Raw genomic sequence first — 17,239 nt, 5'->3', positions numbered from 1 at the left:
TCCTTCCCAAGGAATTATCTGTTAGCATTAATCCTCTCCTCCATCCGCCCCCTCCCCCCGTCCCCCACAAAACAACAACGGTGCCGGGCTAGAAGCTATGCAAATAATTACACCAAAAGCTATTATCAAAGTGAGAATAATGGACATTATTGTTAGATCACTCACCGTAACGTTCTTCGGAGTGAATACGGGCAAGGTAGGCTCCGGTACACATCGATGGCATGCGACAAAGTGAAGATGTCTCTGCCTGACGCGCCACCTACACAGTGGATGGATGTGCGAAGTGGCTATCCCAGGGGTCGGCAACCTTTTTGCTGTCAGGAGCCGTTTTTCCAACTAAAATAGGGGGCATTGGGAGCCAAAATGGTTGAAAAGCTTGATTTTAAATTGAGATATTAAACACTGATACATAGGCTATAGCTTATCAAAAGTGTTTTTTAATGATATCCATTGATTCAAAACAAAAATCACAACAACTATGTTCTAGTTCGCTGTAAGCTAAGATATGCCTACTTCTTTTTTGTTTTCATCTTACAAGCCTATAACTTGGTAGACTAAACGAAGATCAGAAATTATTCAGGCGGCCTGTCTTTTTTTCTGGCATCTCAAGGTGGGTATTTTTTTTTCCACAAAAAGAGATCTGAAAATGTATCATAATGCTTTTTATTCCGGCAACTACTCACTGCAAATCAAACAACCCAGCCCAGTTAGTTATGAGTTGGTTCTGCATTGAACTGTCTGCATTAGTCTTGACTTTTCCTCTCGTCTTTGGCCATTTAAACATTTTATTATTAACATTATTCACTAAGTTTCTCATTTAGGCCTACTTCTACGCAGGGTGGGCTAACCTTCACTGTTAAACGGCACTTTACCACAGATTAACGGTTGGTTTTTAAAAACAATAGGCCCCATATAGTCTTTATCATCCATTTCCCAAATTGAATTAAAAAAATGCTTGTTCTTAAAGGTCTATGATATGCGTTAGACACGTTATGGTTGCATTCCAAATTCCTATTTACTACCTTATTAAGTTAAGCTTTTTACTATAATTTTATAGCCTAAAATTGCGTGAAGCCACATGTGGCTTCGGTGTGTTTTAAATATGGCGCCCCCTCGTGTTAACCATATGCAATAACCGTCGACAAAATACCCTTTTCAAAGTGTCAAGTATACACATCAGTATAACGGTTGGATTAAATCAGTAGTGTACGGAGTGGATGTGTGATCAGTGGATGTGTAGAGTGTTGTAAGGTGTAAAATAAATGTTAATGGATGCCAAAAAGTGTTAGAGAAGTAGGCTCAGGGAGAGAAGACCATGCTCAGAGCCACCATCAGAACACGGATAACTTCTGTATTCTAGTCATACAGATACTGTTGATGTGGCATTGACTCATAACCTACAGCCATGACCAGTGTCATGTGTATACACACTAGTCGCGGGAAGCTTCTAATAAAGCACTCAGATTGAGGAGTTAGGAGGCTAATAGTGGTCCTACCAATAATTGAATGAGGAAATAATCTGTCAAAAAAAAAAGAAAAAAAGATTTCAGGTTTTTCCAACCCCAACAATTTAATTTAGTGGTCCTGGAGTAATTTACATAAAACAAGACACAAGAATGAGCCAGTGACAATCCATTTCCGTATGCCTTCATAGCACGTGACACAATTCAAAACGAGACGCAGCGTCCAATATAGACTGTTATTACACGTCGCCGCCACAAGGTGGCACCATATTCAGACAACCGCCTCACGTTTGAGCATAGCAACCAAACAAGACATGAGGCGTAGCTAGAGTTTCATTTCTTAATCAATGGGTTTTAACTTTCGGTTTGGTGAACGGCTCTCTGGTATATTAGTTTGATAAGCTGTTTGCCAGCTTTTCCCTTTTATCAGGGGTCTCTGTTGAAAACAATTAGGTTACATCCCGATTCGGGATTCCCGAATCAAATCGTATATCTTTTGACTCTTAGTACTTTAGAAGCAGGCCAACTCTTGAATGTTGCCCCCCCCCCCCCCCCCCCCCCCCCCCCCCGCCCCCCCCGCCCCCCCCCCCCCCCCCCGCCCCCCCATACACACCTGTATTACAGTAGCCTATATCGTAGGTGTTTTACATTACAGCCTTGTCAGCAGATGGCGCTCTGTGCATACTATGTACTACTGAGGAAAAAAAAACGAATGACATTCACTAGCATGGTTTTACTGGCCAACAACAAAACACTGTTTTGGGGGAAAAAACGTTACCTTGAATTCAAAGGCCACACTATAAGACATCTATCTTATCTCCCCCTCTCTCCCCTCTCTCCCCTCTCGGTTAGTGGACAAGATTAGATCAGCAACTGTATGTTGCTTTGGTCATGGTTGCTTAAGAACCCCTACCCCTTACGTATGTGTGTGTGGGGGGAGGGGGGGGAGCTAAACGGAACTCAACTGGCATGCCCTCTCAAAAGGGCCCGATTAGCAAGCAGCTAACCATCCAGCCCGGGGATTAGATTCCCAACACACAGCTTCTATTGTACTTTCCCTGGAAATCCATGGATCAGTCATCTCAGCAACAGTCTTAACCCGAACCCCACGCGACCTGGATTCTGGGATAGAGTTCTGGAATGAGCGTGTGCCAATTAGAAAGAAAGAGAGAGAGAGAGGTGGGGGGGGGGGGCAACTTACAACATCTTTCAGATAAGAGGTATAGAGCTGGAATGTTCAATGGGGGATCTGTGAAACAACTGCAGCTTTTTTCCATGAACGCTCCTTCAATGTCGCCAGGTTTTAATCTGTCAGTGAAGGATTTCAGGTTTGAACACACACAAAAAAACATACTGTACAAAATGCATAAACACACACACACACACACACACAGCTTGTTTAGTCTGCCTTTAGGCTGGCAACAACAGCAGCATCCCTCTAGAACCATCGTTCTCTCTACTTTAAAATCCAGTTCAGTTCTCTACAGCACATTGCAGTGTATGACAGAACAGCACAACCACAGAGGCACACAAAGCAGCATTGCTCCAATAGGGCTTAAATCTTGATCACACACACTTTCACAATAGTTTTACCCCCTTTCCTGCCGTTTAGCTAGACCTCCCTGTGGAGGAGGCAGGTGTTGGTGAACAGAGAACAGTGAAAGGGCCTTTTCTTTCAGCCTTGCTCTTTTGCATAGCGCAAAAGGATTAAGCAGCAAACCTTGTTAAGCTCCTCAAAAGGTCTCCTGTACACACAACGTGTGTAATGTTAGCCACTGTTCTTCTTAGTGGAGTGTGCAGTCATGCCGTTAGAAAGACACTGAGGTCTTCACTCCAAGTTCCAGCAGGAGCAAATACTGCATGCACACACACCTAAAGTATGTGTCTTTGAAGGTGGAAAACGGGCTTAGGAAAACAAAACTGATAGTTGGAAGGTTAATATGATGGTATGATGGTTAACAGATGGTTAATATGACGGAGAGAGAGAAGAGAGAAAGAGAGAGAGACAGAGAGAGAGGGGGAGGGAGGGAGGGAGGGCGAGCCCTTAAGAGTCGCTGGAAAGAGGAGGCATGGGGACAAAGAAAAGGAAGGAGGTTTGCCAAACAAAGACAGTTACTAAGAGAGGAAGAGAGGGTTTAAACATGCCTTCTTTTAAACTAACGGGGCGACGGTTGATTTTAATTACATTTCAACGTTGCGCCGTTCATCATGAGCTGTAGTGATGATCATCTGAAGATGATTGTTGGCCCTTTGTACTTGGGTTCAGTGTGTGCACGTTGTCAGGTTGTAATTACACCACCTGTACTGCTGAGGGCCTTATCATGTCAAGAACTACACACGCTTTATAAGAGGAAAACCAGCATTGGGTGAACCACCATAAGCACATGTAAATTCTAGAGAGAAACTCAAAGGTATATTTTAAAGTTCACTCTTATCCAGAGTGACTTGCAGTAAGTACAGGGACATTCCCCTTGAGGCAAGTAGGGTGAAGTGCCTTGCCCAAGGACACAACGTCATTTGACACAGCCAGGAATCAAACCAGCAACATTCTGATTAAAAGCCTGATTCCCTAACCGCTCAGCCATCTGACCCCAGTTCTTAGATTTGATTCTGTTGACATTTAGTTTTACTATGAAAAAGACCAGTTTCTATCCGTGAGAAGTATACTGTACAATAAAGTTTGTCCGTTTCGATAAAGTGTTGAAAAGGAACCTCCCCCACGACACACCACATCATTCCTTCTGTGCATAAACTGAAGCTCAGCTGCATAAACTGCAGCTCAGCCTATGAGGACCTGGGGACCTGGCCCTTTAAATCCCACAGGTATGACCCACCTAGAGGCCTGGGTTCCCTAGGTTACATAGACTGTTACAGGACTGGAAAAACAGCAGCCTTGGAGGAGAAAAGGTGTGATCACTCCCCCGACCTCACCTGGATCGGCCTGGTGGACACCTGTGGGGGTTGGTCTCCTCGGTGCTTCTGTGTTTGCAATGTCTAGCCTTTCTTACCTCAGTATCCTCTTTCTCTCTCTCTCACACACACACTTCATTTTTCAGTCTGCTTCTATCCCAGTCTCTCACTCCTCTCCCGAGTGTCTTTTTCTGTCCATCTATTTATCCCCTCTTCTTCTCACACTCTTCCACCTCCGACACGCACACACACACACACACTCAGTCTGTCCTCTCTTCTCGTCACTGCTGTCTCCCACTAATCCCTAGAGAAGAATAGACAGGAAGAGTGTTGGAAACCTCCGGGTGCCTATTGAAATCTAGTCCAGGCAGCCCACGTGAAGAGGCATATCCAACAATAACAGTGCCGTAACAATACTGCTGTTGCAGTCTGAAGGTCACCCGTCCTCTGGAATAGCCGGGGGCTACCCCATCACACAGCAGCAACCCCCCACCACCACCACCACCCTCCAAACCATCACAATCCTAGTTTCGCAATCACCTCACAGCCACTTGCCGCACAGTCAATATATGAAACCAGAACGGGCCTTCGATCTAATCGCACACCTATGTATGCTCGAATGACTTCCTGCCCGCCCTCACGCTGTGAGGTGAAAGTTACCCTTCTGTCACTACGCTAATACCCACCCTGCAGTGGGAATGAAAAAACAGACAAATGTTTCTTTTCCCCTTGCTTGTCTTACACCTTTCTGGATGTGCAAATGTTTGACAGAGAAGGGAAACACAGGATGTAGCATAAGCTAGAGAGAGAGAGATACAGACAGAGAGAGAGAGATACAGACAGAGAGAGAGAGAGAGAGAGAGAGAGTATATTGTGTCAGCCTTCAGGAGCTCTAATGTTCTTGGCCTAACTGATTAAACGCCCCTTGAAGGATTGTCGTTTTCTTGTAATCAGTGTAAAGACTGTAGACTTATTTTTATGTCACTGGGTCCAGAAAATGTGCAAATGAAAGTAGTCAACAATTAGTTACTTAAAAAATGCAGCCCGGGGGGGGGGGGGGGGGGGGGGGTGATGGGAATGATCTTAAGTCTGAAAGCAACGTTTGCAGGGCCTTTTCAGTCAAATAAGTCACCTACCTCGGGCGCCTGGTCCTGTGGGTGTCAAAACCAGAATCAACCTAGGATTCGGGTTGCTCCACATTTCTCTGCAGGGTTCAAACTCAGCTGAGTCAATTGCTTGAGCTCCTGAAGCCTAGAGAATGAGTCACTCATTGTGTCCGCTGAGGAGAAAATGGGATGAAGGTGATTGACGCAGACTACCCTTCCATTTTCCCCCTCGCCGGGCACAGACACCTGGGCTAGAGAGCACCCCCGCTGTGAGGCAGCGATTTTGCTGGCTGTAATTGAGGGAGATATGATTCATGGGGTTGTTAGCAGCTCTGGTACAGGAGTCTGGGGAATGCGGAGTGGTTCTCCACAGGATGAAAAAGGACACTCACAGGTGGGCCTTAAAAAACGTTGTATGGTAAAGAAAAACTGCCCCAAGGTTTTTCATCTTGGGTCAGGTTTTCCGATGTTGTCGCTAAAACAGGTGAGGTTTAGGATTTGTGGCATGGTCGATGTTATAGGCCTTGTGGTTTAGTCCAACAGTAAGCCTATTAAAGCCTATTCTTTTACAGTAGTACTTTTGGGTTGCATTTATATACATTATGCTTAGAGAGATCTTAGAGAATATAATCCATTTAGTTTAACATGATTTACATTGTTTCCACAGACATCGTAATGCAAACATGGGTGTATTGAGAAAATGTTAGATGTTTACCAGTGTATTAGCAACCAGACACACTTGCGGTAATAACTAGGCCCATTGGAGAAATTGCCTATTTAACTATAGCCTAGCCTGCTTTTTTCTTATCTTCAAGTAGGCCTAGTCTACCTTGTCATCATGTATTATGCGTGCGCGCAAGCGCGTGTGTTCATGTCCTATCTTAATATCTATTTTCCAACCTTATGTCTATGAATATGTGATGCGTACCGGCATTGTCATGCAGAGAGGAAGAGAAGAGGAAGCTCTCAACCTTGTTTGATTGTTATCGTGCCTAAGCGTAGCTGCACGCCTCTTTCATGTGTCTCGCGCCCAGCGTGAGTGCTCCCCACCCGCCAGCCCTCGCCCCCCATCAGAGGCGCGGCGGCAACCAACAGTTCTTAACACGCACTGTTCTTCCGACTCCCAAGTGCAGAGCGATATTTCTCCAGCACCCCCCAGAACGCAGTCATCCTACCAATTACGTTCCAGCGAGCCTAGCAGCAGTCTCTTTTTCTTGACAGATGACTTTTACCCGCTACTTACATCAGGTGTTTCGCACCGTGGCAGACGGGAACCATTACGTGAAGTGGAAGGAGGGGAGGGGAGGAGTGAGGGAGGGAGGAGAGTTCAAATACTCAGCCTTATATTCCATCAGTCTTGAGTCACAGACCAAAAGATGAGCAACTCGCTGGCCATCTCTATATTCCACATTTCACATCGAGCCTCCCGTTGTGTAGACCTTGGTTGAACCTTCAGACTGCACAGAGACTCAAGGTAATGGGCCTACATGGGGGGTTATATGTCAGAACAGGTGACTCAACGGTTATCTAATGTACATTTGCTAGCAGTGATGGGGAAGCCACGAGATTGAACTGCATGTTATCTGAATTAGGTTATGTGACTTTCCCTAAATGTCTACTTACAAGAAACATTTATACGTCAATACATTTGAGTGACTTTCAACCCTTTAACTCAGGTAGATTATGCCCCTCCAGTAAAAACAAATTATATTCTAAGATCATAAACATCGTGTTCAAAACTCAGGCCCCCTGGTTCATGAGGAACTTATAAATAATAGTCAAAAATAACATGAATTACCAACTGTGATGAAAATTGGCTGGGTTAAATTCAATCCAACAGGGGTACTGTTCTTCTGGATGTTGGACAACAACATTAAACTTCACCTTCCCGCTCTTTTGTTCTCTATGTGATATTATTCTCGGCTTGATCTAATAAAAAAACACCCTGTGTTAATCAAGTTAGAATAAGGCACTCGGCTGTTGCTCTCCCCACGCAGTGATTCTCCTTTGTGCTCGCTCTCCATGCTGTTACAACCTCCTGACATTGCAATCAGGCCTCTTGAAGCACTGGAATTTCCACTGCTTTGATTGACCCAGCAGGCACTCTGGGTAAGAGTGATCAAAATATGCCTCGTGCGGTGTTAGCTCGCTGTCGGAGGATTGATCCATAGAAATATGATGGAACGCAGAAATGAAAGTGCTTTGAAAGCGGCAAACAAGGGGTGAAAAACAAAATGATTCGTTGTGCGAACTTTTTGTCAACTGTTCAAACAGCTATTGAGGTGACTTTAACTGACTTAAAGAAAGCGTGTGTTTACAGACGGGAAAAACACATTGTTTTCCAACCGTACTGGCCTTTGTCAACCATTGTCCCATCTCCAACGTCCTGCTCTGGGTTTATTTGAAGTTATTATGAGATTCAAGATACCTTTTAAAAGCACAGAGAAACAGCTTGAATTTGGTGAGCGCGTCATCATATGCATGCTTCTCCCATGTTCCTTAATGATAGCTTTCATCCCTGTAATCAAATGGGCTTTTTGCTTTTAAGAATAGATAAACAAGATCAAGCAGCCCTTCATGTTTCAAATGTCGACTTTGGATGTTCAAAAGAAGACAAAAGCAAACAAAGTGAAACATTACCGTTCCGTCAGAAGCAGTTTGTGAAGCAATTAATGTTGTGGCTTTCATGCATGTGTGTAGGGGTTACGGTAATACAAAAACACATAAAAATGATTAAACCCAACATTTTACTTTTCAGGGACAATTTCTGCCATATAGCTCAGCATGCGGCTCACTTCACTGTGTGCGTATCGGTTATATCACTCATCCATTCAGTCATTAGAATGGGGGATCTTCTGACATGTATTTTGTGCACTGTAGAAGACAGTCACGAGCCAAAGGCTCCAAACTCAATCCCAGAAAGGTGAACGGTAGAGTGGCCGAACTCTTAAACTGACAGGCACAAAAGGGGCAGCCCCTATAATTCTACAGATCAATCAGACCCTGGGGGGGCCCTATGCGGGGACAACGTTCAAATCTACTTCCGGTTTGAAGTTACATTTAAAACACAGGATCTCCAATGACCTTACTCTTCCACCCATAAACCACTTTAACACGAATGGAGAGAAAGGAACCTAATTTATGAGTTGGAGGTGACTTCCTCTCACTTCATTTTTTCCAAAGCCTTGGTGAGAACAGTGACACAGATACAGTTCGCAACTCCCTGGTCCCCTGATCAGCAGACAGATGGCATGTGCCAGCTACGAGGCTGCGCACGGCTGTCGGCTGTCACGAGATTAACTACCAAACACCATCAAAATTACATGACCAGTATGCTCCTATGTAACAGTGCATTGGGAGAAGAAACCCTTAAAGCCTATTAAAATCATATGTCGTTCATATTCAATCAAGGGGTCTATGCCAAACAGCGGAGGAGTTTGGTAAGAGAGAGAAAGGATCTCCAAATACAAGCATGTCACAGATATACTTCCTTAAGTGTTTAGACCAAATGTATTTTCCTTGATAGCAGTTGGAAAAATTATGAATAATTTGGATTTAAGGACCTAGACAAGATAGTGTGGGAGGCATCATGCAAATCTTGTATTGGCAATCGCACACCTCCTTAACACCTTACCAAGTTCAATTACAGAGATGACAAGAAAAAAGAAAGGTGTTCTGTTGTAGATTACACAACTGGTGAAACACCAATTTCAAAAAGACCCTCAAACATGACAAGCATGTCTGGGAGAAAGAAACCTTTGTTTTACAAATCATTTGAAGAAATGTTGGATAACGAATTGAACGCTTTGAAACGTTTCACTTTCCCCTGCAGTTGTACCTAATATGAAGATTGGCAATGAGTGTGGTCTGACCTAATGGTGCTTAGAACATCACGCTTTGAAAACAAGCAATTATCCACTCTGTTTCATGACTGCTGTTTACGTGTTTGGCAGGTGACAGGAAGTCTTTACAGTACGAGGAACTAGGAATGCAAATCAACTCGAACATTACAAATACTGCCTTCGTGCTTACCGACTACAATTTCTATAAACATCTATAAGCTGATTCTGAGAAGCTCAGAGATATAAACTGCGTGTAAAAAAAAAAAAAGGTGTAGCCATGATACATACGGACGTTTTACATAAGCCTTACCTGCACACTCAATCTACTGTCTTTATTACATCGCCTTTAACCTTCATGGAACACAGCACAACAGTGTTGATGACTTAAAGCTGATTCAAGCAGCACGCAATGCTAATTCTCCTTCGACTCACATTGTATATCTTATCCGTGATAAGTGCAGATGTTAAATACAAAACTACCAACTAATCTTCTGGAATATTTGCATAATTTTACACATGGCTTCACAGAATTAAGGAGTTTTTAGTCCTCTGGCCTTGACAACACACTGAGAGGGAACATTGTGACCAGAAAAAAATAAACAAACAGGAGAGTTGTGCACAGGTATTAACAGGACATCATTATTTTCTATCTAAAAGTTTTAAAAAAAAACGCTTTAAGCAATAAGGCATATTACCACAAAATTAAATGAAATAACCCTCCAGGTGTTTGGGTAAGCGACACTAATTGGATTGATGAAAGAAAAGTTTGGTGTCCTCATAAAATATGCAAATGAGAACAACACAAAGTTGATAAAGTTTGGGTTCACATTGAAAACTCCAATGCTGCTGGATTTGATTAAGCACATCACAAATCCAGTCCCATGGAACACTGCCAGAAAACTCAGATGCACAAACAGGTCAGAGCAATAGGAAAAAAATTGTAGGGCTGACATGTCGAAATCACCGCTTGCGTCCTCCAATTTAGCTGGTTAATAGTCAAACTACTTATAATTGAAAAAACACAGCGTGTACCATTAACAGTAGACCAAATATCCCTAAATATATCATACTTGTTGCTGACTCTCCTCACTAGAGCCACTGTCACCCGTCTACCTGAAGTGACGCACAAAAGACGGCTGAGTTGCCATTGTGAGCGACCATTACTCACCCTCTGCATGTCAGGTGCAATCACTGCCTTTCCTCCCCGCCACCGTCTGTTAGCCCAGGGTGGTCTCTGGGAAGAGGAGATTGAGGTTGAATCATAAAACACTTGCGTGGTCACAGTGCGCTCTTTGTTTTCGGTGGCTTTAAAGACAGGCCTGGCAGGCTTTGTCTGTTTGCAAGAGTGATTCACTTTCTCTGTGTCTCTAGGGGCCAGTTCCTCAATGTTCTTTCGTTTTTTTTTGTGTCTTTTAGTAGATATTTCAGTCTAGTTGACATTTTATTGGTTGTTAATCACCAGAGCACAGCACTGCAGGTTTGCTCATAGGTGAACCTTGTGATTACACTAAATTGCAGCTCCACTAGTCTTGGACAAATACTTGTTTCTGAAAATTGACTGTGTGCGCACGTGTGGTTAACCTGCAGTTTCTGCACCATATGTCATCTTTCAACCCACACTCAAGCAGTTTAACATTTGGCAACACCCTGCTCTCTCGTAATAGAGCCATCTTCCTCAGTCTGCATCCCATGGATGAGAAACGCGCATATACCTGTAGGCAAGAATAGACAATTGCGTACAATTAGGTCTGCTCTGGAATATTGATTGACAACATGCTTGCATTTCCATCCATTTGAGAAGGAGGAGAGGAGTTCATATCTGATGATTGTGGTTTCTAACTGAGCCAGACAGTGGGTGTACACAGAGCACGGTGTTGCCGACCGTTACATGGCCTCGCTGGGAGAGGGGGGGAAAATCCTGACGTTTTCTGCGTTCTCTGTTTTGGATCCTTGAGAGCGGTAACATCACATGCGACCTTCTCTAATGCCATATGCTCCCACCAATTAAGGGAGAGCCTGATGAACCGGTGCTTGCGTGCGTGAGACACACACACACATTTTTCACAAATACATCAAAAGAAAGTGTTCGTACCCACACAGTCCAATCACTGACACTTTCAGCATTGTCCTTTTCTAGCTCAAGACCAGATTTAAAAAAAGAGTAGGGATAGGAAAGTAAACTGTGAAGACTGGCCTATGAAGGCATAGCAACTATAGAGGCAGGCCTCATACAAAACATTGCTTCACTTTATCCAAGGTTGATGGCCTCGACAAACTTGGCACTGTAAATTTCATACATGAATTTATTTTGCTTGAAACTATGAATTGAGAAATGGTAGCCAGTGAGGAAGCCAGAGAGAGGGAATGAGTGAACCAAGGCCACACATACAACTAACTGCCTACCCATATCCAGTTGTAGAGCTATTGAGGGAATAATGATCACAAAATTTGAAAACATACCCTTAAAAAGCTAAACGAGTAGGCCAAGCCAAACTCTCAATAATTCACGCCCTTGAATTTGACACTGAAACACAATGTGCATCTCACAAGAGGACGTGAAGTGGTTCTGGGAGGACAGACGGGATGACCAGGTATCAAGCAGCCAGACAGGCTTACAGCCTCTTAAGGTGGTGAGAAGGTGTTGGAAGAGAAGTTCAAAATTCAAATATGAGACGTAATTTACTTCATTTGAACAGCTGGTACAGTCAATTTGATTAACCTCGTCCAACATCACAAAATCATTTCATATTCTGATGACTTTAAAAAGGCTCAATTCCTACTTTCAACAGCTATTTTAAGAGATATTTTGTACTAACAGATGGGGTAGTAAAATGGAATTTGAACTTTCATGGGATGAAGGCTATTGTTGGCTAAGATATCAACTTAAAAGGCATTTTTATTCAAAGTATATGCAACAGCAGCATGGATTTCTAATGGTTGAATCTTTAAGGCTAAAGTAACTTGGTCCAGTGCATTAAAAATACTTAGTCAAGACTATTATGACACATGATTCATTTCAATCACCTAGCACTTTAAGGCTTGCTTGCATTAAATGCACCTTGGAATTTGGCCATAAACATTTTTGTATAAAAATCAGAAAGAGATACCCTGCACAGCCACGATTTCAAAGTCATCAAATCATCAACTTCACAGCGGGCTCTGAAATGTTTCACTGGGCGCAGTATCATTTTTGATCTCCACAACACTTTTCAAATGATTGGCAAGTTCCTGGATCACAGACGTCTTGCCGACCTGGTCGTTTCTCCTCTTCTCCATAATCAAGTCCTCCAGACTCTGAAATTCGAGCACGTGGGTCTGTTTGTCCGACATGAATATTTTCAACCTGTACGGTTGTTTTCCTATTCGTATTTCTCCGCCCATTTTGAACTCGCGTTTACCAAATCGACACCAAGCGGCGAAGCACTCCGAATTTCTCCAACTCAGCTCTCGCTCCTTTGAACCAACCTGTTCCATCGCGTTCTGTACAACCATATCAGGACCAAAGGGTTTGAACTTGTACAGTTCGTTAACAATCCTGCATCTTCTGCCTTGGCTAGCATCTATCAAAAAGCTGTTCTTGACTTCAGCGCGGTGCAAGTGCACGACCTGTAAGTCTCCAACATAAACTGCCCAGTGTGGGTACTGACCGGTTGCCACAAACTCCACCAAGTCACCCGCTTTGCATATGTTGAGTAAATTCTCTGGAGAGCGTGTTTTGAGGTCTGAACTCTTGATGCTTTTATCATAAATGCATTCGTCTCGATTGTAAACGGCACATTCGACCTCGTTGCACTTGTCATAGTGTTTCTCTTCCTGATTTTGGTCTCCTGTTCCTTCGACATTTTCCTCCAATTCATCGTCATCATTCGAAAAAATGTATGACACTCCAATCCGTGGACCTTCCTCGGTGTCCAACCCGTTTGGGTCCACTGTCGGAACTTCTGCATAACTTAAATGTGACAGCTTGTCCACTTGATTTCCCATGCCACTTCTGCTTTGAAATGTAATAGATGCTGGTGGAGAACGCGGCTCCACCTGTTACCACTGGGAGATCGCTGCCATCTGCCAAACCGTAGGCACGACCGCACTAAAGTCACTAAAACCTTGCCAATAGGCACGAATCCATCGAGAGCTGCAGGTCTCTCGAAATACACACCGTAGCTTAAATTTCCAAGTGGATCTGTTTCCTACGCTGATGAAGGGAAAATTAGGCTTTTATTTCACAAAGTGGTATCTTCATCCAGGTGTAGCTTGGTTCTCAAGCCTCACTTGATTCTTCACGCGAAAGTTAGAACGTCTGCTACTCAATATGTAAAAGGAGGCAGGACATGTGTTACCCTTGGTTGAAAACGATGAACTGGTCCAAATATTACTTCCGAACTGTAGTCTGCATCAAGATCCCGACAGTGAACTGCGTGCGCGAACACGACGGCAGATCTCGCGCTTGGCACAGCTACTGCTGCTCTTACAAACTGGTTCCCATTTAAAGTGGAAGTGTGCAATTTCAGCATGGCACAATCAGATGTCATGTCAATCAGTCATGACAATCTATGTAAAGGCAACGTTGTATCACTTTATTTCTAGGCGAGAAAGCGTTTAGTACATGTCTTGCGCAGACGCTGTATTTTTGACTGTCGTAGGCTGCTGTGAAAATGTCATTCCAACCTTGGTAAAACACAAAACGCTTTTATCCAAAATGGTCATAGTGTATTCTAATGGATCTGCACAGTACTGAATTCCATGCATGCAATATATATTGAGATATAGAGAGAATTGTGCCCATGGAGAGGATACAAAGAAAGAAAAATGTAATTTGAGTAATTTGAATACCCATTAGCTCAGAGAAAGACTGGTAGATTGACATACTAAAACTACAATTCTGAATGAACATCGGAATATGTCTGAATAAGTTTGGGTAAGTTTGTTGTACAGAGGTTTATGATATAGCAGTCTGAGGCGACACCTCTCTGCTACAAGGAAACAAATTCAAACATCAGAGATAAACCCTAACCAATCAAACCCCCGATTGCATCATGGATATCAGGTTGGTTTATGATTGGATGCAGTTTATCTTTGATTCACACATTCTCGGATGCAGACATTGACTTCCTGTTGCTTTCGTATTGCTATTCCACTGGAACATTGGTCTGACAGAAACTTTCACAGCCACCACTCCGCCATTTAACAAAGTCAAGATGACAAACTGAGATATGTCGTGTCATACTCTGCCACTATCAATTTCTCTCCCAATTTCCTTAAGTTCCACAGTCCTCCATTGTGGGTGGCATCGCCATGTGACCTCCTTGTCTGACACACCAACCAAACCATCTCAGGTGACTTATTTGTCCTTGGCACGTGTAAAAAAGACAATCACTGATCTGGTCAACAACTGGACGACTTGGGCACGAGAGGTCACATATTTTTATAGCTATCGTCCGGTAAAAAAAAATGTATTGAAAAAACAGTTTTGAAAGGTTTAATACAAATTGTGAAAGAAATATTCTTCTTACTGTATATTGAGGGACTAATGTTAGTACGTTTAGTCATTTAGCAGACTCTCTTATCCAGAGCGACTTACAGTAAGTACAGGGATATTCTCCCCGAGGCAAGTAGGGTGAAGTGCCTTGCCCAAGGACACAACGTTATTTTGCACAGCCGGGGAATCGAACCGAAAACCTTCTGATTAATAGCCCGACTCACTAACCGCTCAGCCATCTGAATCCTGAGTAACCTCAGTAGGTTTCAGGCATCTGGCTCTTTCCTAATAAAAGTTAGCAGGGGTGCATTTTGTGGCAAGGCCCAACACAGCCCAGCCCGGAAATGTATTTCTGAAGAAAAAAAGTTTTGAAAGGTAGAAAAACATTTTTGGGGAAGGAAGTTGAGACAAAAATAGTTTAGAAAGGTTTCCAAGTATTTTTGTCTCAACTTCCTTCCCAAAAAATGTTTTCTACCTTTCTAAACAAAACTAAAATAAACACATTTCCGGGCAGGGTTGTGTTGGGCTTTGCCACGAAATGCACCTCCTGCTAACTTTTAGTAGGAAAGAGTCAAGTGCCTGAAACCTACTGTGGTTACTCGGGATTTTTAAAAAAAGTATCTAAACTTTCTTCAAAACTTTTTTTCCACATCTGGACCTGATTGCTGTTGGCAGAATATGTGCAGCAGCTTGTCCAGACCCTTTGGACTGGGGTGGCCCAAGTTGGTCACTGACTTATGCAGGGGTGGTATGAAAAACGTACACACACGCCACATCTGAATAGCATAGGTTTCAGGCATCTTGTGCTTGCCAAGTCAAAGTAAGCAGGGGTGCATTTCGTGGCAAGGTCCAATCCGGCCCTGCCTGCAAATGCACCCCCCATATAACTTCTGTTCTGTATATCTTAGCATCAAATGATTCTTACTGTATATTGAGGGGACTAGTATGACTAACCACGTTTCACGAGTCTGGCTCTTTCCTAGTAAAAGTTAGCAAGGGGTGCATTTTGTGGCAAGGCCCAAAAAGGCCCAACACAACCCTGCCCTGAAATGTATCGGTATATATTGATATATCGGTTAAAAGCCACAGCAGTCCTATGTCTTGTTAGCTTTCCGTTGGCATAACTGGTAGTGGTCGTGCTTGACATGTCGAAGGTGGACAGTTAGACCTCGGGTGCTGATGAGTGTCGGCCAAGATTAACATGTTGCGGTCTGTGTCTTGGGACAAGAGGTCACATATTTTGATAGCAGTCAGTTGTTTTTTGTTTAAAAAGGTAGAATTTTTTTTTTTGAAGATGGTTGACACAGTTAATTAGAATCTTCCTTTTTCTTGCCTATTGTCCATAAATCATCTACTACATCAATACGTCATTTCAGTTGGAAGTCTGCTTTAAGTCATTTTCAAAGTTATTACAGATGTCCTACTTACTTAAATAAGAGGAATTGACAGGGTGTTGACACCTAGCCCCTGCCTGTGCCTGTGATTGTCAGACCCCAGTATCCTCAGACGGAGTGACCCAGTTTGTGCCCTCAGTGGCCCCTGGTGATACTGTATAATTTGCAGCGCTGGGAAATTGCGGGAACAGAAGTATTTAGTCAATTAGGCTGACTACATGTGCCTGATGGAGACACAGCTGGGGGCATCCCGACCCTGCAATCACAATTCCTCACCCTTCTACCAGGAGTTAATGCTTCCCTCCATCCATTTAAAAGTGCCCGGTTGGTTAAAAAACCAGGAGATCGAGCAAAATACCAGCAATTTCTTTTTTTTTTTTTTTTAATCGAGGAAAGGAGGTGTGTTGTATTTACAATTTGTGAAAAAGAATAGACAATGATTACCTCCTCGCACTTGAGTCTCTGCTCTTTTATCTACATGACGTAAGAATCCATCTTAACAAGCTTGAAGTTATTAATTTGTGCCCAAACCACAGTGGTTTGGACCGAACAACGTCCTATGAGGAACTACTGGCAGCTACTGGTATGGTTGAAGCTAGCCCTCGAAAAAGAAAATGATTGACAGATGGTTCATCCAATCACGAGTGTTATGTATTTATGAAAGAGTCTGCCCTTTTCCGAAGTTTCCAAGGATGACTTCCCAGGTGGAATATCTGTGACAAATCAGGAAGGTCAGGTTAGTTTTCAAGAGCCCAAGACGAGGAAAAATAACTGCCCAAAACCAGAGTATTACTGGCTGCGAGGCAAAAGCATAGCGACCAGGAAATGAAAAAGACCACTGCACACACATTCTGGCAGGGAGGGAATATTTTTGTCTTATTACATATTTATTTATATATTCATATACTTTTTACACATTAGATTTTTTTGTTGTCATTTGAACAAATATCAAGGAATGGGGCGATGGAGGATGTGGTGAAGGAATGTCACCTGTTTTTGAACCTGTTGAATTACAGGATCCTTAATTATTATTATTCACACAGTCCCA

The 17,239-nt window shown here is 43.1% G+C and overlaps 1 protein-coding gene across 1 annotated transcript; it reads right to left on the bottom strand.

Annotated features, from left to right (window-relative positions):
• Positions 1-11,645: 11,645 nt before the first annotated feature.
• Positions 11,646-13,780, bottom strand: lratd2a (LRAT domain containing 2a). The gene has a single exon (XM_047019288.1). It carries the CDS (start codon positions 13,303-13,305, stop codon positions 12,469-12,471), a length of 837 nt encoding a protein of 278 aa, XP_046875244.1. The 5' UTR covers positions 13,306-13,780; the 3' UTR covers positions 11,646-12,468.
• Positions 13,781-17,239: the final 3,459 nt, after the last annotated feature.

Source organism: Hypomesus transpacificus, chromosome 4 (assembly GCF_021917145.1).
Source record: "Hypomesus transpacificus isolate Combined female chromosome 4, fHypTra1, whole genome shotgun sequence".
Classification (NCBI taxonomy): Eukaryota; Metazoa; Chordata; class Actinopteri; order Osmeriformes; family Osmeridae; genus Hypomesus; species Hypomesus transpacificus.
This window is presented reverse-complemented; position numbering and strand designations above follow the sequence as displayed.